The following is an 18,956-nucleotide window of genomic DNA, read 5'->3' as shown; positions in this document are numbered from 1 at the left end:
AAACCATTTCTGATTCACTTACTGTGCGGTAAAAATTCCTTTCTAATCAAGAGACCATAGCATCAGGGAAGATCACTTGTACCCTAACTGGCGTCCTGCTATGCAGCTCCGTATAGGACAAACTGATGCTGTATTGTCATCTATTCATCAGAACCAGCAAAGACTTTTTCCGAAGTTTGAACTACAGCAGGTGGTCTGTTGGACTGAACTGCAAAAGCCAGCTTTCACAATCCTCATGCTTCCATGATTAGTTTGGATTTTATTGCCCTCAGTTCATTGAGTTTCTAGTTCTTCGTGCTCCTAGCTTCATTCCATTCTCTCCTTGTGCTTTCTCTCTTGTTCCTCTTCAGCACCCAATGTGTCTTTACAGATCATCTGTACTTACCTGACTGTCACCTATCATTTATTCCTTTTGCTTGAGGTTTCTCTCCGCAACACATCATGACGCACACAACAATCCTGGCCCCCCGGGGCCCAGTCGTCTGTCCATGGACAGCTTTTAAAACAAATATTTGTTGTAAACAAATATTTTAGTAATCGAGTAATCTATCGATTATTTTTTGCGATTACTTGGGTAATTGGATAAAAAAAAGATAAAACAAAATATTGGTAAATCTTTTTTTTTTTTTCCTTTTTTTTCTCCGAAGAGTTTTTGCTGCGCTAGTGGCTCGTATTTTTTCCACAGTAGGCAGACAGGAAGGAGGGCGAGGAGAGGAGGGGAAGACATGCAGCAAAGGTCGTCGGGACCGGGAGTCGAACCCGCGACGAGGACTATGGCCTCCAAACGTGGGGCGTGCTAACCCCCTGCGCCACCACAGCGCGCCCCAACAATGGTAAATCTAACATAACAGCAGTTTTACTATCGGATATCAACATCAGTCCAATTTTACACAGTTGAGCTTCCCTAACAATAACTTTTCTGTAGTTTAGAAAATTAACCTGTAACAATAATAGCTCACTTTCTAAGTTAACCTGAAAAAAAGTTATACAAGAATCTGAAATTATATTCAATTTAATAATAAAGAAGCAGGCTCACAAATATGCTAATGAAGAAATCTCTATACTCCAGCTTTACGTTTCTGTATTCATCTTCAGTCAATTTAATAGTTGAACTCTCACCTTGCCCAGACATCTTAGCGACGGGATTTAACACTTTTGTTCGTCACAGACAGAAACACATCTACCAGCTGCCACGATGAGCTCCGCCACCCATTTGTTGAGATCGGGATGATATGAAATAAATTTTCCGGTTCATCCGTAAAGCTACACTTACGTTAATCATCTAATGCGCAGCTGCCTGCAGCGTTCAGTCTATCCGCTCACCTGTATAAATACACCTGCAGCGCTGCACCCATCTGTTCGCTCTGAACCAGCAGCTCCAGGAGGAGAAAAGCTGCCGTACTCCAGGCATCGCTCCCGTCATTTTAAAGATGCTTATTGGTCCCCCGAAAAATGACAAAAACCCAGACATTATCATCAATCAATAAAATCTTTCCAGGCCGAACGTGAAAACTGGACATTATGCTGCTAACACTTAGCTTTTGTTGCCAACTCAGGCGGAAGTGAGAATTCTGCGCAATGCAAGTAATAACCTGGCTGTAACATGGTGCATTAAATAATAAAACATAACGAAGCTTCGAGACAGATAAATTTTCTCAAAGAATTTTAATAATCGAGGTACTCGAATCACTGGAGGAATCGTTTCAGCCCTAATTCTAACCACTGCAAATAAGTTGCAGTTTTGTAGATTTCTTGACCCAGTCATCCAGCCTTCAAAATTTGCTCAATGTTTGTGAAAACACGTCTGACGATTGAATTTTACCGACATGTTTTAATGTAGTCTTCCTCTCACAATTCAAAAACACGACTGAGCATTTTAAGTCACATGCAGTACCAGACTCACCAAGACATGGGCGATTAGAGCATTTCTCCATGTTTAATTTATTATTCATTATTATTTATTATTTATTATTCTCAATTGTTCAATCAGTTTCTGAACTGGCAGCCACGGAGCAACTGGACTCATTTGTGGCACATGAGAATCTGTTGCCATGTGCACAAATGGTCGTCCACATGCTTGCAACAAAGCCCAAATGTTATGACATCTGATGCAACATTCCTGCATGCTTTAGGTCTCTACAGTGCCACCTCATACATCATGGAGTTGTATATTTATCACCAGCAGTAAATGGCTTCTATGCACACCAGAGAGCAGAATCCCCATTAGTAACTTAAAGTGGGTTCTCTACAAAGGCTACTGAAAATGACACAGAAAGCTGCATTGCACATATGGATGCGCGCACACACACACACACACACACAGCTGTTCATACTGGCATGGTGGAGGAATTTAATTTGGCTAATCTAGTTGTTGTTCGGTGATTTATGGCTTGGGGAAACCGGCGGAGAGAGTTACAGGTGCATCAGAGTGGAACATCCAGCTATCTCATACTGACTAATGCATGTGTTATGTGTGTGTGTGTGTGTGTGTGTGTGTGTGTGTGTGTGTGTTTCTGTTTGCGTGTGGCATCAATCCTTGACTTTCTGGAGGTGTGGCAGTTGACATACATGCCTGTTATTTGAAACCTGCAGTGAAGTGGAACAGATCTGCAGCAACGAGTGCGTGCATTAAATCATCCCCCACATTATCTGTGGGGTTTTTTTTTTAAATCCACATTCTTCCTTACAGTACCCAGATCTGTCAGTTTTCAGTCACATGCCTGGGAATAAACAGAAAGTCAGCATGGTGCTGCACTGTAACACTTTGATCATAAAACCATGGAAACGTAGATCAAAAACGCAGCGTGAGGGAGAAGCAGCTGATATGTGGGCAATTACAGCTGCTGCTTCATTCCTGGTGCCAGCCACTGCACCACGAAACCCATTACAGCTTCAAAATGTTGACATTTGAAGAGATTACTGAAGCCACAGCAGTGGGATTTTTTTTCTCTCCACTGTAGGATAGAGCTGTTGATTAAAAACAAACCTCTATGGACCATTTGACTCAAACTATTCTCAGATCTTTACAATGTTTCTAAAAAAAAGTGATTCTGAAGTGATTTTGACACAAGCCGTAGCTAGTTGTTTTCTACCTTTGCTTACATAAAAATATTTTTTTCTTTTAAACCTTTTATTTTAGCTTTAAATAAACACTAAAGGCTAAGGAAGAATAAGATAATTGCACCAATTTATACAAACGGTATCTAGCAAGCCAGCTAAAAGTTAGCTAATTAGCCAGTTAGCAAACCAGAAAAGCTGTCTGGGAAGCTAGATGGCTAATTATATCGATGTTTGACCCAAGAATTCATAATAAAACATAATATAGTTAAATTATTAGTCTAGTCTACCACAAATAGAATAGAAGTTCTGTTTAATGGTAGTACCATCGTTCTTTAATATAGTAAACATAACACTAGCCAGCACAGTCTGCGCAAGCCATGTTAAGCCATATTATTTGATTTTGTACAGCTAACCTAAAAATTAACATTGGCAGTTTTTTTTTTAAGCAAAAATTAGTATTCACTTATTTAAAACTTTAGCTTTAAATATATTTTCACCCAACTGAGCAGTTTCTTTTTCTTGATGGATATCTCAAAAAGATAACATTGTAAAAGGAGTATGAATTTTGAATATATTTGCACGTTATTTAAAAAAAATAATAATTTTGCTGATGTTTGATCAACCAAAGAGGAAACATTACTTCACTATTGATCAACCTCCACTGGCTGGCAGAACCAGATGAATGGTTTTAATGACTTTCTACAAAATCACTACACTGCTTTGCAAAATTCCATTTTATTTCTGCAAAAAGATTCAATTTTCATATTTTCTTCCCTCATTAGAACCACTTTACATTTAGACAACCAAAAATACTGCCAGTCAAACCTAAACTAAAACATTCTGCTGTAAGTACTACAGACCCTTTGAAGCTCAGGTTATGATTTGTGATACTGATACTGATTTTATATCTAAAATCTCTGGTACTCTTGGGAGTTCAGTATTGTGTCATTAGCTGGATATGTTGTTGTGTCTTTAATACACAGCTCCACAATCAGAACAAAAATGATTTAAAGCCAGCATTCAGAGTTTAAAGAGGTGAAACGAGCCCATTCAACCTTCTAGGTGATAAATATTCCACCATCTTCCCCCTAACGTCAATATCAGATAATCACACGGTTACGCTTACATCTTTTCCTTGACGTTTTTGACGTGACGTCGTAAGCGGTTCAATTACTTACCAGCACGCGCTCTGTGGTCAGCGCTCTGAACTGCTCTGACCTGCTCTGACCTTTGCCTCAGCAGGCGTTACTCCCTGCTACGTCTGTCACACACTCGCTTTTTCATGCGCCTCGTGCGGCAAATGTGGCGTTGTCGGCGCACGGGCTGCATTTCACGGGAGCGACGCGGTAGATGCTTCTCAGGCAGAATCGCGCCGACTTATTATCCGTTTGCTTTCGCTACATTAGAAATAAAGCAAGGACATAATTAAGTCATTGTACTTCAGATAAAAAGAGAGTGAATTCTTGCGGTTTGTTATTTAAACACATGGTAAACCAACGTAATTGTTAACCAACTTATTTTAGTTTTATGTAATTGAGCCATGTCTAAAATCACTTTGTGCATTTATGCAAATATGATTTAATCCACTTTGTCACCAATTTTACACCAGTACAGCAGACGCTTTGATCATCACGCTCCCATTCATGACGAGGACCTATTCATTTCAACTTAATCTGATCAAGCTGTATAATTGTCGTCATGGAGATTAGTGCCAAGAGAGGAAAGGAGACTTGCATCCACACGCTTTATTAATAAATCCATCGCCAGGGACACACACACACGCGTGTTTTGATGTGTGACGGCAAACTCGTGGCGCTGATGGAACCAGAGATGCTGCTCTCTCCCTGTAAAACACACACACACGCATACACACACCAGCAGCAGCATCCAGCTGGAGTAAAATGCAAATCAGGAGGTTTCCTGCGTGGGCAGGAGAAAATGTGACGACTGAAAGTGTTTCTGCAGACGCAGTTTCATCTTAATTTAAACTGTTTTCACGAAACGCGTAAAAGTTGCATGAAAATCTGTGCGTCTCTGACTCGCTTGAGCCAACTGAGCGCAGAGCAGACGGTGATGCTGCAGCTCCCAGGAAACACACAACGTGAAGAGAAAAGCGACCTACCTCTCCTGGTCTGTCTGATCTTTGGGCTCAGCATGGTTGTCATCGCTCTCCCCTCGGCATATTCCCGTACATCCACACACACACACACACACACCCCACCCCTGCCTTGCCTCTCTCCTCTTCCTCTTCTCCTCTTCTGACCTTCTGCAGTGCGGCCGGCTGCTAGGGGGTTGGGTGAACCGTGGCGAGGGGAGGAGAATGGAAAGAAAACGGGGGCGGTGAGGGAAGGAAGGAGGAGGAACTACAGTTATTTTTTCCTTTTTTTTATTTTTTCTGCCCACACCCAGTGGTCCTCCGCCCCTCCCTGTTACATTATTCATAGCTTTACATCCCCGCCTGTGGGAAGTGAGGAAGGGTCCACCACCGACAAAATGTGCACACATGCAAAGGTGTCTCTAGTTCTTTTCTTTCTTTTTCTACTCATCTGCCAGGTGTCTCCTCCCTTCCTCTCTATCTACCTCTGACCCCAAAATCCATCCTTATCTTTAACCTCGGTTTTGTTTTAGCCGGGGAACCTTCGTTTCAGGACGAGAGCAGACGTCGGCTTAGACAATATGTCGTAATTAGAGCCTCCCGGCGCTCCTATGGGACGTCTCTGAACAACCGGGAGGGCAGAGGGAAAAAAATGGTCCCCTCCAGCAGCTTCCTGTCACCTTGAGCGGCAGCAGCCGGTAATTAACTGAAGAAACTGTGAGGAAGGGCTGAGCTTAGAAAGAAGAGGAGCGTAGAGAAATCAATAATTTCACCAACTTTGATGCGCTAACTTTTAGTTGATAAGTAGTTATTTGGTAAAACGCATATCGTATAGAGCAAATAAACACAAATTACATGTTCTGGAGTCTACATATTTTAATATTTACAGACAACCAATACAAAAATATCTATAATATAAATTGGTATAATTTGGCTGACAGTCATGAGGAAGAGTCCTCCTGAGTTGACATGAGTTGCATCAGTCAAACACTTGGACGTGTTATGGATAAAGAAGCTGGACGTTTGCTGAATGCTGCATTCAAACCTACAGTTGGGAAGTTGAGTGGAAGGCAAAAATGCAGTAAGTTTTTTTCCAAGTAACTTGATAATGACAGCCTTGAGAGATCTGGGAACCAAAGCATATTTATGAGTTTGGGGAAGATTTACGAGGCGTGAGCCACAGCAGGAGTCGAGAGTTTCAAGAGCCGCCAGATAGACGGATGTCCATGATGTGGAGAACGACTGTCACATTCTTGGTGCTAAGCTGGAATAAGAGGCATACTGAAAATGGAAAAATGGAAAGTACTTTTAGTTGGAATGGTAGAATAGTGAAGCAGTTTCAAAAAGCAGACAAATATAAAAGCTGTTGTCAAGGCGATATGACAGACATCAGAAATGAGGAACAGGGGTATTGAACTGTGATTGTTTTTCCATGCTGTCTTTGCCAGTATCGCCATGTCTTCTACTTAAGTCTAGCTAATTTGTCTTTGGAAGTAGCATACGCAGGTTGGGTTCATAGACCGCGGTATTTACAAATGTTGGAACTAGCTAGCTTACAAACCGACCATAACTTCTACCGCTGAAGTGTTTGTTGATTTGATCAAATCTTCCTAAATTCACAATACATGTACACCACTAAATCATAAAAGGCATTTCCCCTTAGACCAGAGCAGACTTAAAAGTGTAAAAAAGTCTAGATGCTTACAAGATTTTTTTGTATATAGTAGATGGCATGATGGCAGGGCCTTTTCTTAGTGCTAACCAACAAAAAATATCTTTAATACAGAATTGGTACACTGACACACACCTTCTCTATAATGCAATATTTGATTACATCTTACTAAACTTACTTGCGTATGAAGTATATGAACATTTCTCTTGCCTTTACAAAAAAAAAGAGAAAAAAAAGCGGTCGCTGCAAATCTGCAAAGACATCAATGGATGCCAGTCCTTATGATTGAAGCTGCTTCCCATCGCCATCTTCATCAAAAGATTTACAATAAAAAGTTTGGTTTGCATTCTTGTCTGATTGTGCAGCCGACCAGTCATCACCCTACGACCATTTTTTACCATGAAATCAACTCACAAATGATTTACCATCAGAGAGAAGTACAGGAGTGTTAATATTGCATATATAATTGGACCAAGACAGCTGCCTTGCAGCTCTCCATGTCTTACAGTTTGCTGTCTGAATGGCAGCCATTATCACAGACCAGTTATCTACTGAGATAGCGTTTGATGATCGGTAATTCAGATTATGATCAGTGTAATCTCACCAGTCCTGAAACACAGAATAATTAGTTTGGTAGAGCAATCTGAAAATGTTATCTAAAGTAGCCTTTGCTTTATTTGGACATAAAATTGAGCAAAATTTTGCATCTGTAATGGCAATTCCTTCAAATTTTTTAAAATCTCTTATGTATAAACAAATATATATATATATATATATATATATATATTTTGAGACAAGTTTAGTTTCTGACATCAGCCACAAATTAATATTTGCTTGAGAATCACCTTTGTAGCTTATTTCTGTTTGCTCTAAGGGCAATTTGATTGGATTTGGCCACGGTATCATGTGTAAAATGTTCCTTTCTTTGCTTGTTAGGAGGCTAATCTGTGAAATTTTTCCACTCTCTGCTGTCTTCTCGAAGGAAACCTTGAAGCCTGCCGTTTGCCGCTGCTCTTGTCGCAGCTGCTTGGCCCTCCTCCGGCGTACAAAGGATAATGGCCTTAGTTTCACTGCAATCGAATCAGAGCTGGCCTCGCGTAAGCCACAGCTGCTCTTATTACAGAGTAAAGAGGGAGAAAGACCCAGAGGGGGAGCGTGTGCCCACACTTTACATCCAACCATCTACACACACAGCAAAGATAACAAGCTGGCAAAACGAAGCAGACCCAGTCCAAAGCTAAATGGAGTCAAAACTAACAGACGGGGTCTCACAAGATGCAACAATAGAAACTAGAAGCTACAACGAAACATCTCTAAACGAACAATTTTAATTAAAAAGCCATTAAAGGCGGTGTTTGGTATAAAACTGAGACTGGGTTACAGGCTGGGTGTGGTTCAGGGTCTGTCTCTTCAAATTGATCAGGTGTTATCAGACCCTGGATTGGCGGACAATGAAAGCAAGCAGAGGGAAGAGGACATTGTAAAACCCAAATAGCAAAAGCCAGCCCACAACCAGAAATTCTGTTTTTCTTTAGCCATAACCACATAGCTTTTTATAGACGAGCTTGTCTCAAAGTCGGGTCTTTTCTCTGCAGCTCGGAGTGATGGGAAGGGTTGGACGCAGGGTGGAGGTTTTCTGTTTTACTCTTGGGGTTCTTCCAGCCGTCTTGTGTACGTCGAGTTTTGTTTTAGTTGACGAACCGTCGTACCATTGAGAGTTGCTGTATTTAGGCAAGGAAAGGTCAGTTGAATAGCAGCACAGGAAAATGATCAACAAAGGTAAAGAAAATTTGAGTGCATTGAAACCAGATATTTACATATGCCAAATAGACACTTAGGCTTTTTTATCAACCTTTTCTAACTTCAATGCTTCAAAAACAAAACAAAACGCATAAACAAAACATTGATGGAAATAGGAAGCTATTGACTTTTTTGACCTCAACCCACTTTGCCATTAACTGAGAAATGCAGGCTTCTTCTGTGAGTCACTGTTTGGCTTCATTAAATCTTCTCGTTACCTGTTACATAGTTCCAATAATCACACATTTCACCAAAGTAAATCTCAGGCCTCAACTACTTTCATCCAGGAGACCGGCGGCCATCTTTAAGTTCAGTAGTTTCTGAACTTAAACTTGTACTTTCTCTACTCCACAAATAACATTGCACTTGCAATTGTATAGAACATCATCTTCATGATTACAGAAACCGACTGAGATTCACTCACTTTGTTTTTTCATTTGTTTGCATTTTGATTACTTTAGATCTCACCATATTCAGTTAATTTCTTTGAACCTTTTATTGTTACAATGATGTTTTCATTCCTTTATGAAATTGCGCCATTACAAGGTCATTAGAAACGCAGTTAATGAGTACAGTATCAATGGTTTGGCTAGGGCGGTCATAAGATCTTCAGTAGTTACCATCAGATCAAATTGCTGGTCGTCAAGTCAACAATTGCTTGTTTTTGGCTCCATGGTTTGCAACATTGATGTCTTAAAGAGTAACCAAGATGTGTACTTGTGGAATGAGGCTAGCTAGCATAGCTCTGCCTGTCTCGTATGTCTATAATTGTGTTCCTCTGTCACCTGACGTCTAAGGTCACATAATCAAGACGGAGGTCGCTCAGAATGCTAATAAGAGCCTTGGAATCCGCAATGTTTGGAAAACCTTTAAAATATTGATACTGACCATGATTAATATTTCATAGTGGTGCTGGAGGGCTGTTCCAAAACACACACTGCAGGGTGGCTGCTGAAGGTGTGACTGTTGACTTAGCATTACTTATTGATCATTTCTGACCAAATGCATTAAAACTGATTTCAGACAGGCTGCTGGGATCTTAAATAAACTTGGTGTTTTATCTAGAAGCACATTTTTCAATGTTTTGGAGGTAAATATCTTTATAGCATGTTGATTTGAGGCATTCTTTAATCCAAAACACATTTTTACTTCATTCTGTTTGCGCTTTAGCATTTTGCTAACTTTGAAAACATTTAGCGCAGTTAGCTTCACCTAAGTTTGTTTTTTCAAACAAATTCAAAGTTGATAATATACTTGGTGGTTTTGTGAACTTTAACATTAGTAAATTTCAACATGTATGTTGACGTTTTGGTTATCACCCCTTAAGAATTTTTGAAGTATTTGGATGTTTATATTCATGCTCTTATTTTGAAGTTTGTGAAGACTTTACGCAGCAGTTCCTTTCCTCTCCTCGGACATATACTGTTGCAACGCATTTTGTCTCCTGGTGGATATTAAGATGTTTGAATTTAGCACATTAGCATTAGCTTCTGCTAAATACCATGTTGGTTTAGCGCTTTAGCTTTAGTATGATGTTTATGATAGTACAGCTAACCTTGTAGCTATCGGTGTGCATCACTGGCAGCTGAGAATTTTGCCACTGGATAACTTCAGTTAGGATATAACTTAATATGATTTTGTATTTCATGCTGATCAGCTTGATCTCATCTCACATCTTTAATTAGAATGAAGGAAGTGCAGATAGGAGAGAAGTAGGATTGTTTGAAGACTTTCAGGTGTTTCCCCAGTGGCCGTCTCCCTCGTGTGCTGCCTGTCTGGTTCTCTGACCCTGGTGCTGCCCTCCATTACCTTCCCCCTGTTCTCTGTCATCGACAATTAACAAAAGGGCCATGGCTTCATCCACCAGTGACTCTTTGAGGAGCAGACAGGATAGCAGCCGTCCATCTGCGGTTAGTCCTCTGTGTCATCTCAAATGAATGTTGAGTCTTCGCAACTATCTCTTTTTCATGACGTCTTTCTTTACCTTCAGATTTGTGAAAATGTACTTTCCACCAACAGGCTGTTTTTCATTTTTTTTGTTACTCCATAAATATTATAGAAAATAATAACCTGAGTAAATTACAAATGTTGTTTTCAAGCGACAAATTCATTTAAGGAATAACTCTGTCCAAAGTTACCTAGCCCTATGTAAAAATGTAATTTTTTATGATTTAATTGAACAGATTACATTATTCTACTATGTAGAATAAAAAAAAATACATGAACAGAACCCATCTGACATGATGAAGTTGGCTAAACAAGACTTCAAATCATCTAAAGAAATGTAAGAACAAAGGAGAAACAAAGTCATGGAGATTTATCAGTTGATGGTTACAAAGCCATTTTGTGAGAAACACAGTGGGGGGAAAAAATGAGGAAAAAGAATCTTAAGTAGTGATTCTTCCCAGTGGACAGTCGGCCAACCAAAATTACTCCAAGAACACAGCTCATCCAGAGAACCAAGAATAACATTTAAGATGTCCTGCAGTTTTTAGATGTGCTACAGTACAAACCACTGGAATAAAATGGCTTAATTACTTCCTCCTTGTGTAGATCAGTTCTCCAGAGTCTTGCTAATGACCTAATTATTCTATTCAGGTGGTGCAGCAGAGGCACATCTAAAAGTTGCAGGACTGCGGCCCTTGAGGACTGGAGTTTGAGACCCCTGCTCTACACCTAAAGTCTTTAATTCAGTCTGATTGAGATGCTATTCAGTCTCAGGACTCCTCCAATGTGGCCCAATTTAAAACAATTCTGCAAAAAAGTGAAGAATATATTCCTCCATAGCGATGCAAATAATGTATCGTCATTTAAAGCAAATAATTGATTGCTACATTTGCTACGAACTGCTTGAGAAATGCACAAGGAAATGTTTGACTTTTTGAGTGCAGAAAATGCATTTTTCCTTGAAAATTTCTGAAATTAATCTCAAAAGTTATTTTGGCAGAAATGTACTCCTCCCTCCCCCCATATCTACATTGACACAAATAGGCCATCGGACTGTCCACATTGATCCAAAGTGAGAAATGAACAAAAGACAAAAAGTGAAACTTGCGTTTCCTTTCAAACTGTAGAGTCAAAACAACATTGCTGCCTCATCAATTGTTCCAAGAACCCAAAACAAATCAGAGAAATAAAGACCCCTTCACTGTGATTGGATCTTTCTAATCTAATAAGGCGGTAGTAACCAAAAGCGGCTGCAGTCAGCCTTTGCTGCCCTCTAGCGGATTACAACTGTCAAAACATGCAGTGCTGCTTTTTAAATGTCAAATATTTGATTAAAAATATTACAGAAAACCTATTTAAAAAAAATACTTTTATTAAAAAAAAGTTAAGCTTGTATATCTAGATTCATTAAACATACAGTGATGCATTCATTTCTTTAAGTCTTTTGAGCCTTAGGAAATGTTCTGTAATCTCAGATGTGAGGTTCTGAGCGTTATGACCTAAACAGTTGAGCCACTGGTGTTTGGAAAGTTTTACAGAACAATGTCCGAATTCAAAAGTATATTATTGATCCCAAAGACAAATTAAATATTTTTGTAACTCATTTAATCAGCAATTAAAGTTAGATGATGATGGCAGTAGGCAGAAAAAGAAAAATCTCCTGTAGCAGTCTGTAGTACAAGAAATTAGAAGAGGCCTCTGACTGAACACTGCTTTTCACTGATGGTCTCTTAAAGAGGATAATCAGGGTTGTACATAATTTTCTTGACATTATTGAAAACAGTATCATACAAAGACGACCTAAGTAAATTGCAAAAGTTTTCAAGTGATTAATTGGAGAAAGATGTGTCCAAAGTAATCTGGCCCAAGTTAAAATCAGAATTTGACCTGCAGATTACTGCCACAGATGTTGAATGCAGAAAATGCATCATGAAGTTGGCTGAAAAGATTCCAAATAATCTAAAGAAATGTAAGAACAGATTGGTCATATGACGGTGATACTGATGCAGTGGGGGATTGTGGGAAGTTTAACTGAAGCAGAGAAAAAGTGCTGAAGTGTTTTTCTTTTGTTTGTTTTGTTTTCTTTTCTTTTTTCTCCCAAGGTGTCGAAAAGGTATTAACATATATTTGTCAGTAAATATTGAATTTTGGATACCTATCGGCCCAAATTTTCACATCAGTTCATCCTTACATTTAATCCAGCTTAAATGTTGGTATATAATATTACTATTTAAACAAAAATCCATAAATTTTCAATTAAATATTCTTCCAATATTTGATTATATTTGAAAATCATTTTTATTCGTGTTCGCATAAAAACCAAATAGTTTATTGTTAAATTGGTGTCTATTAATTCATATTAGATGTGCTGTAACAAAAACCCAAAGCAACTCTCACCCAACCAGCATTACATGCATCCACCATAAAAAAAAAAGATCAAGGATAAATGATGCTCTCACTGACCTCATTGTGAGTTGCGCGAATGCATTTTAAGTCAACAAACTCCTTCCCCACCACCACCCCGTCCGGCCGCTAGGTGTCGTAGCCGTCCATGGAGTCCAGCTTCTCCCTTTCGATTTGAAAACTTTCCAGACAATTCCTACACAGAAGGCTCTCCTTGACCACGCGAAAACGGTCCGCTTTCAACGACTTCTTGACTCCGGCCACCTCCGGGTACTTGATGGGGTTCCCTTCCAGGTTGACCTTCTCCAGCTTCTTCAGCTTGACGGTGCAGCTGGGCACCGCGGTGAGCTGGTTGTAGGACAGGCCGAGGTAGCGCAGCTCCTTCAGGTTGCCGATGGAGGTGGGCAGGGCTGTCAGCAGGTTGAGTCCCAGGTTCAGGATGTGGAGGTTGCTCAGCTTGCCGATCTCGGTGGGGAGGCTCGTCAGACGGTTGTTGCACAGGTTCAAGACGGTCAGAGTCGTGAGGTTTTTGATGTTTTGAGGGATCTCCTCCAGCTGCGATCAGAGAAGCAACGACAGTCATGGTCACGCGGTGGAGCTGCCGCTTCCTAACCCGATGAGTCACAATCTGGAAATTGAGTAACTACGACGGCGTGGAAGGAGTACATTTCTGCCAAAAAACTCCAGAAATTTTGAGATTAAGCTCATAAATTTTCTAGAAGAAAAAAAGAAAATTTCTCAGCTCTGAAAGTCAAAGATTTGCTAGAAATACTCACATAGTTGCTGTGCAGATCAAACACCGCGGTGCTGTCGAAGTGATCTATGAAAGGTGGCAACTTCTTCAGCAGGTTCCTGCTCAGATTCAGTTCACTGACGTCCGTCACCTTCTGGACACAAGCGGGCACCGTTGTGAGGCCTTTGTAGCTGAGGTCCAGCCTCCGTCTGCCATCCGCTGTCAAGTCCACGCATTTCTGAACCGCTCTCAGAGTAAGCGGCCTGTGCTTCTTACCCCCTTTCTTCTTCTTGGCCATATTGCTGCAGAACACGTAGTTAGCAGTCAGACACAACGGACTGTTTAAATATGATCTTTAGGCTTCATCTCGGTCCTCGGATACATTTCGTTTAGTTCCATGACGACGCAGTTAAAAACAAAACCCAGCAAGGAGCTTTAGTTTAAAACAACAAATCTGGTCACTTACCAGGATTAATGAGGCTGGATCTTTGGACTGACAGCATCACAGACCATGGAAGAATTGTTCTGGTTAAAAACGTCCACCAGAAAGATTCTGAATACAAGCTGTTAGAGCTTCAACGCATTTCTCATTTGGCCTCAGAGGCCGTTTGTTTTTATCCGTTCCCTAGCAACTTTAATTTTATGTGGACGGATTTTACAGCCCTCACTGTCCAACTTGTGCAGTGGAACAGGTTGTCCTTTGGGGAACTAAGATTATTATTATTTTTTTAAATTACACAATCTGTTTCCATGACAACAGAATAATAACAACTCTATTTTAAAAACAAACCTCCGCACTATCTACAGCCTGAAGACAGCAGAAAGGATTAACGAGTTTTATTGATGATTCCACTTAAAAATATTATGTAAAAAACAAACTTCAGTGACTTTTCATGAAAACCTTCTCATTATTATTCAAACCAAAACTAATTTCAATCAAAACAAAAATCATTTTTGATCAAAATGTTTAGAATTCTAATGAATTTTGTAATAGAAAAAGTGAAAAAACGGCTCTGACATAACACAGATGCACACTGTATTTATCTAGTGAGCACAAATGACCAGCGAGATGGAACATTTCTTCAAAGCTTATGAAGTGCAACAGAATATCCAGCTTCTAAAAAGCATTAGACACAATGAGGTGTGAAATGATTTCTGTTGACGTGCTTTAAAAAATAACATCTTTGTGCCAGCAGGGGGCGGTGTCAGCTTGAAAATAAACTCCATCAAAGAAGCTGCAGAAAAACATACATAGTTCTTAGATAAACAAAATAGTAAAATGGAAAAAAAAAAAAGGCTGTCCAAGCCATAAATTGGAACTATGATAGTATTTCTAATAGAAAAAGCACAAGCACAGCTGGCAGTCGCACAGTGGAAAAAATAAACTATAAAAAACCACATTATTAGTGAGGATAAACAGAATACTAACTTCTGCTCTGTAGATGACGTCAGAATATGACCACATAGGATCGTCGCACATCCAACCTGGATGACTCATGCCAAGTTTGGTGCCACTTGGCTGTTGGATGTGAAAGTTACATGCAGTTTAGGGGGCTTGGCCACACCCCCTAAACATGCTCAAAAACCTAAGATTTTTATAACTTTTAATCACCTGTCCCTTAGGGTTTGTTCTACAACCATAACATTTTATTCTTATGTTATGAACAAAACTCCTAAAAATGTTTGCGTGATGTCTTTGGTTTGGAATTTTAGTGTTTCCAGCATCTTGCTGTTGCCCAGTTGAACCACAAGGTATTTATACACCTCCAACTAGGGGTGCACCAACCGGCCCATAGTTACATGTGATGTAAGGTCTAAAAATCAACCGCTGTCCTCTTCTGCTCTCCCATGAGAAAGGTCTGACTGAAAGACTGGTCCACCAGGTCGTGTTATAGAATTACTAGTCACCCCTCTGTTGCCAACTCGGCAGCATTCTTGCTATATTTAGCAACATTTCAGGCAAAAAAAACCTGGTATTAGCCAAAATGGGATCAGCAGGTCAGGCTTTTTAAAGATTGGTAATCGGCGATTGACCAGAAAACTGCAGTCGGTGTGCCCCTTCCTCCAACCCCTCCGCTTCTTCTCCTGTGATGAAAGTAGGGTTTGACCCCATTTTTATTTATTTATTTTTTAGTTACAGTCATCTCTTTTGCTTTGTTCACATTCAAAATAAGATTATTGGCTGATGACGCCGATGGACTGGTCCTTTTCAAGCAGAGTGGGGAAGTGTTGTGGAGTCAGTATGTCTGATGCAGACAGACCTCTGCTGCAGAAATGCTGAAACTGGACCAGAAAGTACTTCAACTGGTTTCGTTTAATGGCGTGAACACTTCAGATTGTAGCTTTTTAATTTTTATACCCCCCAACCGTTTAACTTTCCCGTTGAATCACGCAGAATAAATGTCTCATTAAAGGCAAGAAATGATTTACTGTAACCTTTTCTTACGCCACAAAAAGCCACCATTTTAACAGCGCTGTGTACACTTTGGGCAGACACTACTCTTCCTTCTTTATTATTCTTCAAACCTTCTAATTGAAAACTAGAGAAGCAGAGATAAGTGACAGACTGTAGGACATGTTTGGGAAAGCTGGCACCGCGGGGGCAGAGCCAGCCCTGTGTTTGTTTAAAGGATTTCCTTTCCTCTAAACTGTGTGGCTGCTGTGTTGCCTTTGTTTTAGCGCGACAAAATCAAAGAGCTCCTTTTGGTTTTGTATATTTTTTCTTCACGTTTCACCCAGACAAGCCCATTGTAGACTGGACGTAATGTTTGCCGGAGCTCTGAGAAAGCTTTTCTAAATGATTGTTGGGTTGGAGTTTTAAGTGCTGAGAGGTTGAAGCAATGCGAAACGTAGAGTCAGAATTAGAAATGGAGCCTTGGCGAAAATTCAAACTGGGAGACTCGACCAGCTTCACCACATCATCTAATCACTACGCCCGACCGCAGCCAATCCGGACCGGAGCTTCACGCCGCTCCAGCCAATCGTCGTCCAAAGACACCTTCAAAAGTCCGAGCTACCCTGGGGTCTTCCTGCTCGTCAGCCGTGCTTCGACCCACCTCCTCCCCTTCTCCACCTTCACCATGAGGGTCGTCCTCCAGGATCCCTTGTGCTCTTCCTCTCCAAGCTCCGCTCCACCACCAGTTTCGGTCCCGGGGGGGAAGAGTATCCCGAGCTCGCCGAGCAGACCGCCTGCTCACGGCGATCCTCGGCTCACGGTCTTCTGCCGGGTCCGAGCGCCAAAGAAATTGTACCATTAAATCTTTTTAACTGCTATTTTCTTCTCTGTGTGAGTCTCTCCAGATTGAAATGGAGTTGAGGAAAACCATTTCTTATTTTTATTTGCTTAATGGGACAAAAAAAAAAATCTGTAAATTAAATTTCAGTTCCTTACATGCTGGATGGTCAGGGAGAAGAATTAAATTCTCGAGCCTCTTTGCTTTTTCTTCCGTCCGTAAAAGACAACAAAGACGAGGCAGAAGAAAACTCCTCAGTAGCTGCTTTTCCATTATAAATGTGGCAAAACTTAGTGAATATTCGATTAATGTTGAAAAAACACAATTTCACAATTGTGAAATAGCATTTCTTATTTCCATTAAATAAAAGATACAATTAAAATCACACATGAATAAGCCTGTTGTTGCAATATGTCATTAAAAATCATGCCTGGCCACCATCCTCCTACCACTTCCTGTTATCTTCTTCTTCTGCTCCGCCTGTAGTAATATCTGGTTGTTGATCACATGACTCGTGTGGCGCAGAAAAAGTTTCATTTGCTGTTTTGTGAAATACACAAGTTTTGATACAGCCCGACCTATTCAAAAACGTTTGATGGAAAAACACGGCAATTTTCTTTTAAAATTGCCGTGTTTAAATTAAGCAAACTTATTTTCATAACTCTAGTTTGTGCAATTGTATGATCAATGGAAACGCAGCTCAACTTAGTCTGATAATTAGATTTGTTTGATGATCTGACACATTTAAGTAGCGGTAACAAAAGAAATTCACAACAATGTTTTCTCTCTTATGGCGTAGAAAGGAGTGCTTTCTCACAGCATTGTATGTTCTTTACTGTCACAGAGATGAAAATATCTACAGTATTTCTCCTTTTTTTCTTCTTAACTGGGATCTTGGCAAAACAAGCACAGCTCTGTAAATTTCTAGGCCAACTGACTCGGTGTGTATTTTTAAACCGACCGGACTTGGAGGACAATGAAAAATGTTTGTGAACTCGTGTAGCCGGCACGGTCAGCTGGCTGCTTTGTCTTGTAGTTGGAAGCAGATTGGGTTTGGAGGGATTGGTGGGCCCTCGTAGTCAGACAGGAATCAGGAGGAAGAGACTCAGCCAAGACTGGCCGACTGCTGGTCGGGGATCCGGTGATCGCGCTCCTCCGTCCTGTGATCTTCTCCTCCCAAGGCCTTTCATTTGATTTTTGTTTTAGCTTCCAAGCCAGCGTAGCTATGGATTATCGTGACCACACAGGAACCGTTGGACATAGACGAAGTGTTTACTACGCGCTGTATTTTTATGGACCGGAAGGAGGACGTACACAAGACGCCCAGAATCATGCACAACCTCTTCAGATTTAACAATAGGTTGTGTCTTTCCTCTGACATCATTTGTATATCTTTAGGGGCTGCATGTTTTAATCCCCAGACAGGATTGACCTTCACCTCCAGGTTATGACATATTAATCATCTGTCAGATTAATATATTTAGATATTGTTCTGGTCAGTCAGTAATTGAGTAGCATTTTTACCAAGTACTACTTTAGTCTTGAGTAATTTCTTGAATGGATATTTGTTACCTTTACTCCTGTAAAAATATGTTAAAGTAGTGCTTCTCTTACTTAATCTCTTTCTAGTTTTTGCCATATTTCTTTAAGGTCTGTTATTTTTTAGTTTGTTGTTGTGTTCCCCTTCCTGAATATTAATTTTCTTTGTTTTCCTGTCGCAATCTACCATTTTTACTTAAAGCTGAAGTACGTAACTGTTCTAAAAATATTTTTTACATCTTAAAACTGAGCCACAGACTTGTGGTGACAGAACAATACGAGAGATAATCTGTGAAAAGACTGAGCTCCTTCCTCGTTTTACGAGCTGCTATTGCCATCTGAAGAAATCAAAAATTGTATCCCTTTTATGTTTTAGCAATGTTTGAAGCTGATTTATTTTGTATTACGTGATGCTGACTACTTTTTGTCTGGAAATAAGATATTTGTCCCTGAAATTGGGAGACATTTTATCTT

The 18,956-nt window shown here is 40.2% G+C and overlaps 2 protein-coding genes across 2 annotated transcripts in view; both read right to left on the bottom strand.

Annotated features, from left to right (window-relative positions):
* arhgap22b (Rho GTPase activating protein 22b) overlaps positions 1–5,356 on the bottom strand; it is a 32,851-nt gene extending 27,495 nt beyond the window's left edge. The window contains exon 1 of the mRNA XM_028029081.1: positions 5,183–5,356. Coding sequence (XP_027884882.1) covers positions 5,183–5,225 — 43 coding nt within the window. The 5' untranslated portion in view covers positions 5,226–5,356. The remainder of the gene's footprint in view (positions 1–5,182) is intronic.
* Positions 5,357–12,162: 6,806 nt separating this feature from the next.
* Positions 12,163–14,399, bottom strand: lrrc18b (leucine rich repeat containing 18b). The gene is made up of 3 exons (XM_028030141.1): positions 14,177–14,399; positions 13,754–14,012; positions 12,163–13,532 (listed from the first exon to the last, which is right to left on the bottom strand). The coding sequence occupies exons 2-3, from the start codon at positions 14,006–14,008 to the stop codon at positions 13,107–13,109; spliced, it is 681 nt and encodes a 226-aa protein (XP_027885942.1). The 5' UTR covers positions 14,009–14,012; positions 14,177–14,399; the 3' UTR covers positions 12,163–13,106.
* Between the last annotated feature and the right edge of the window lie 4,557 nt (positions 14,400–18,956).

This window comes from Xiphophorus couchianus, chromosome 10, assembly GCF_001444195.1.
Source record: "Xiphophorus couchianus chromosome 10, X_couchianus-1.0, whole genome shotgun sequence".
Classification (NCBI taxonomy): domain Eukaryota; kingdom Metazoa; phylum Chordata; class Actinopteri; order Cyprinodontiformes; family Poeciliidae; genus Xiphophorus; species Xiphophorus couchianus.
This window is presented reverse-complemented; position numbering and strand designations above follow the sequence as displayed.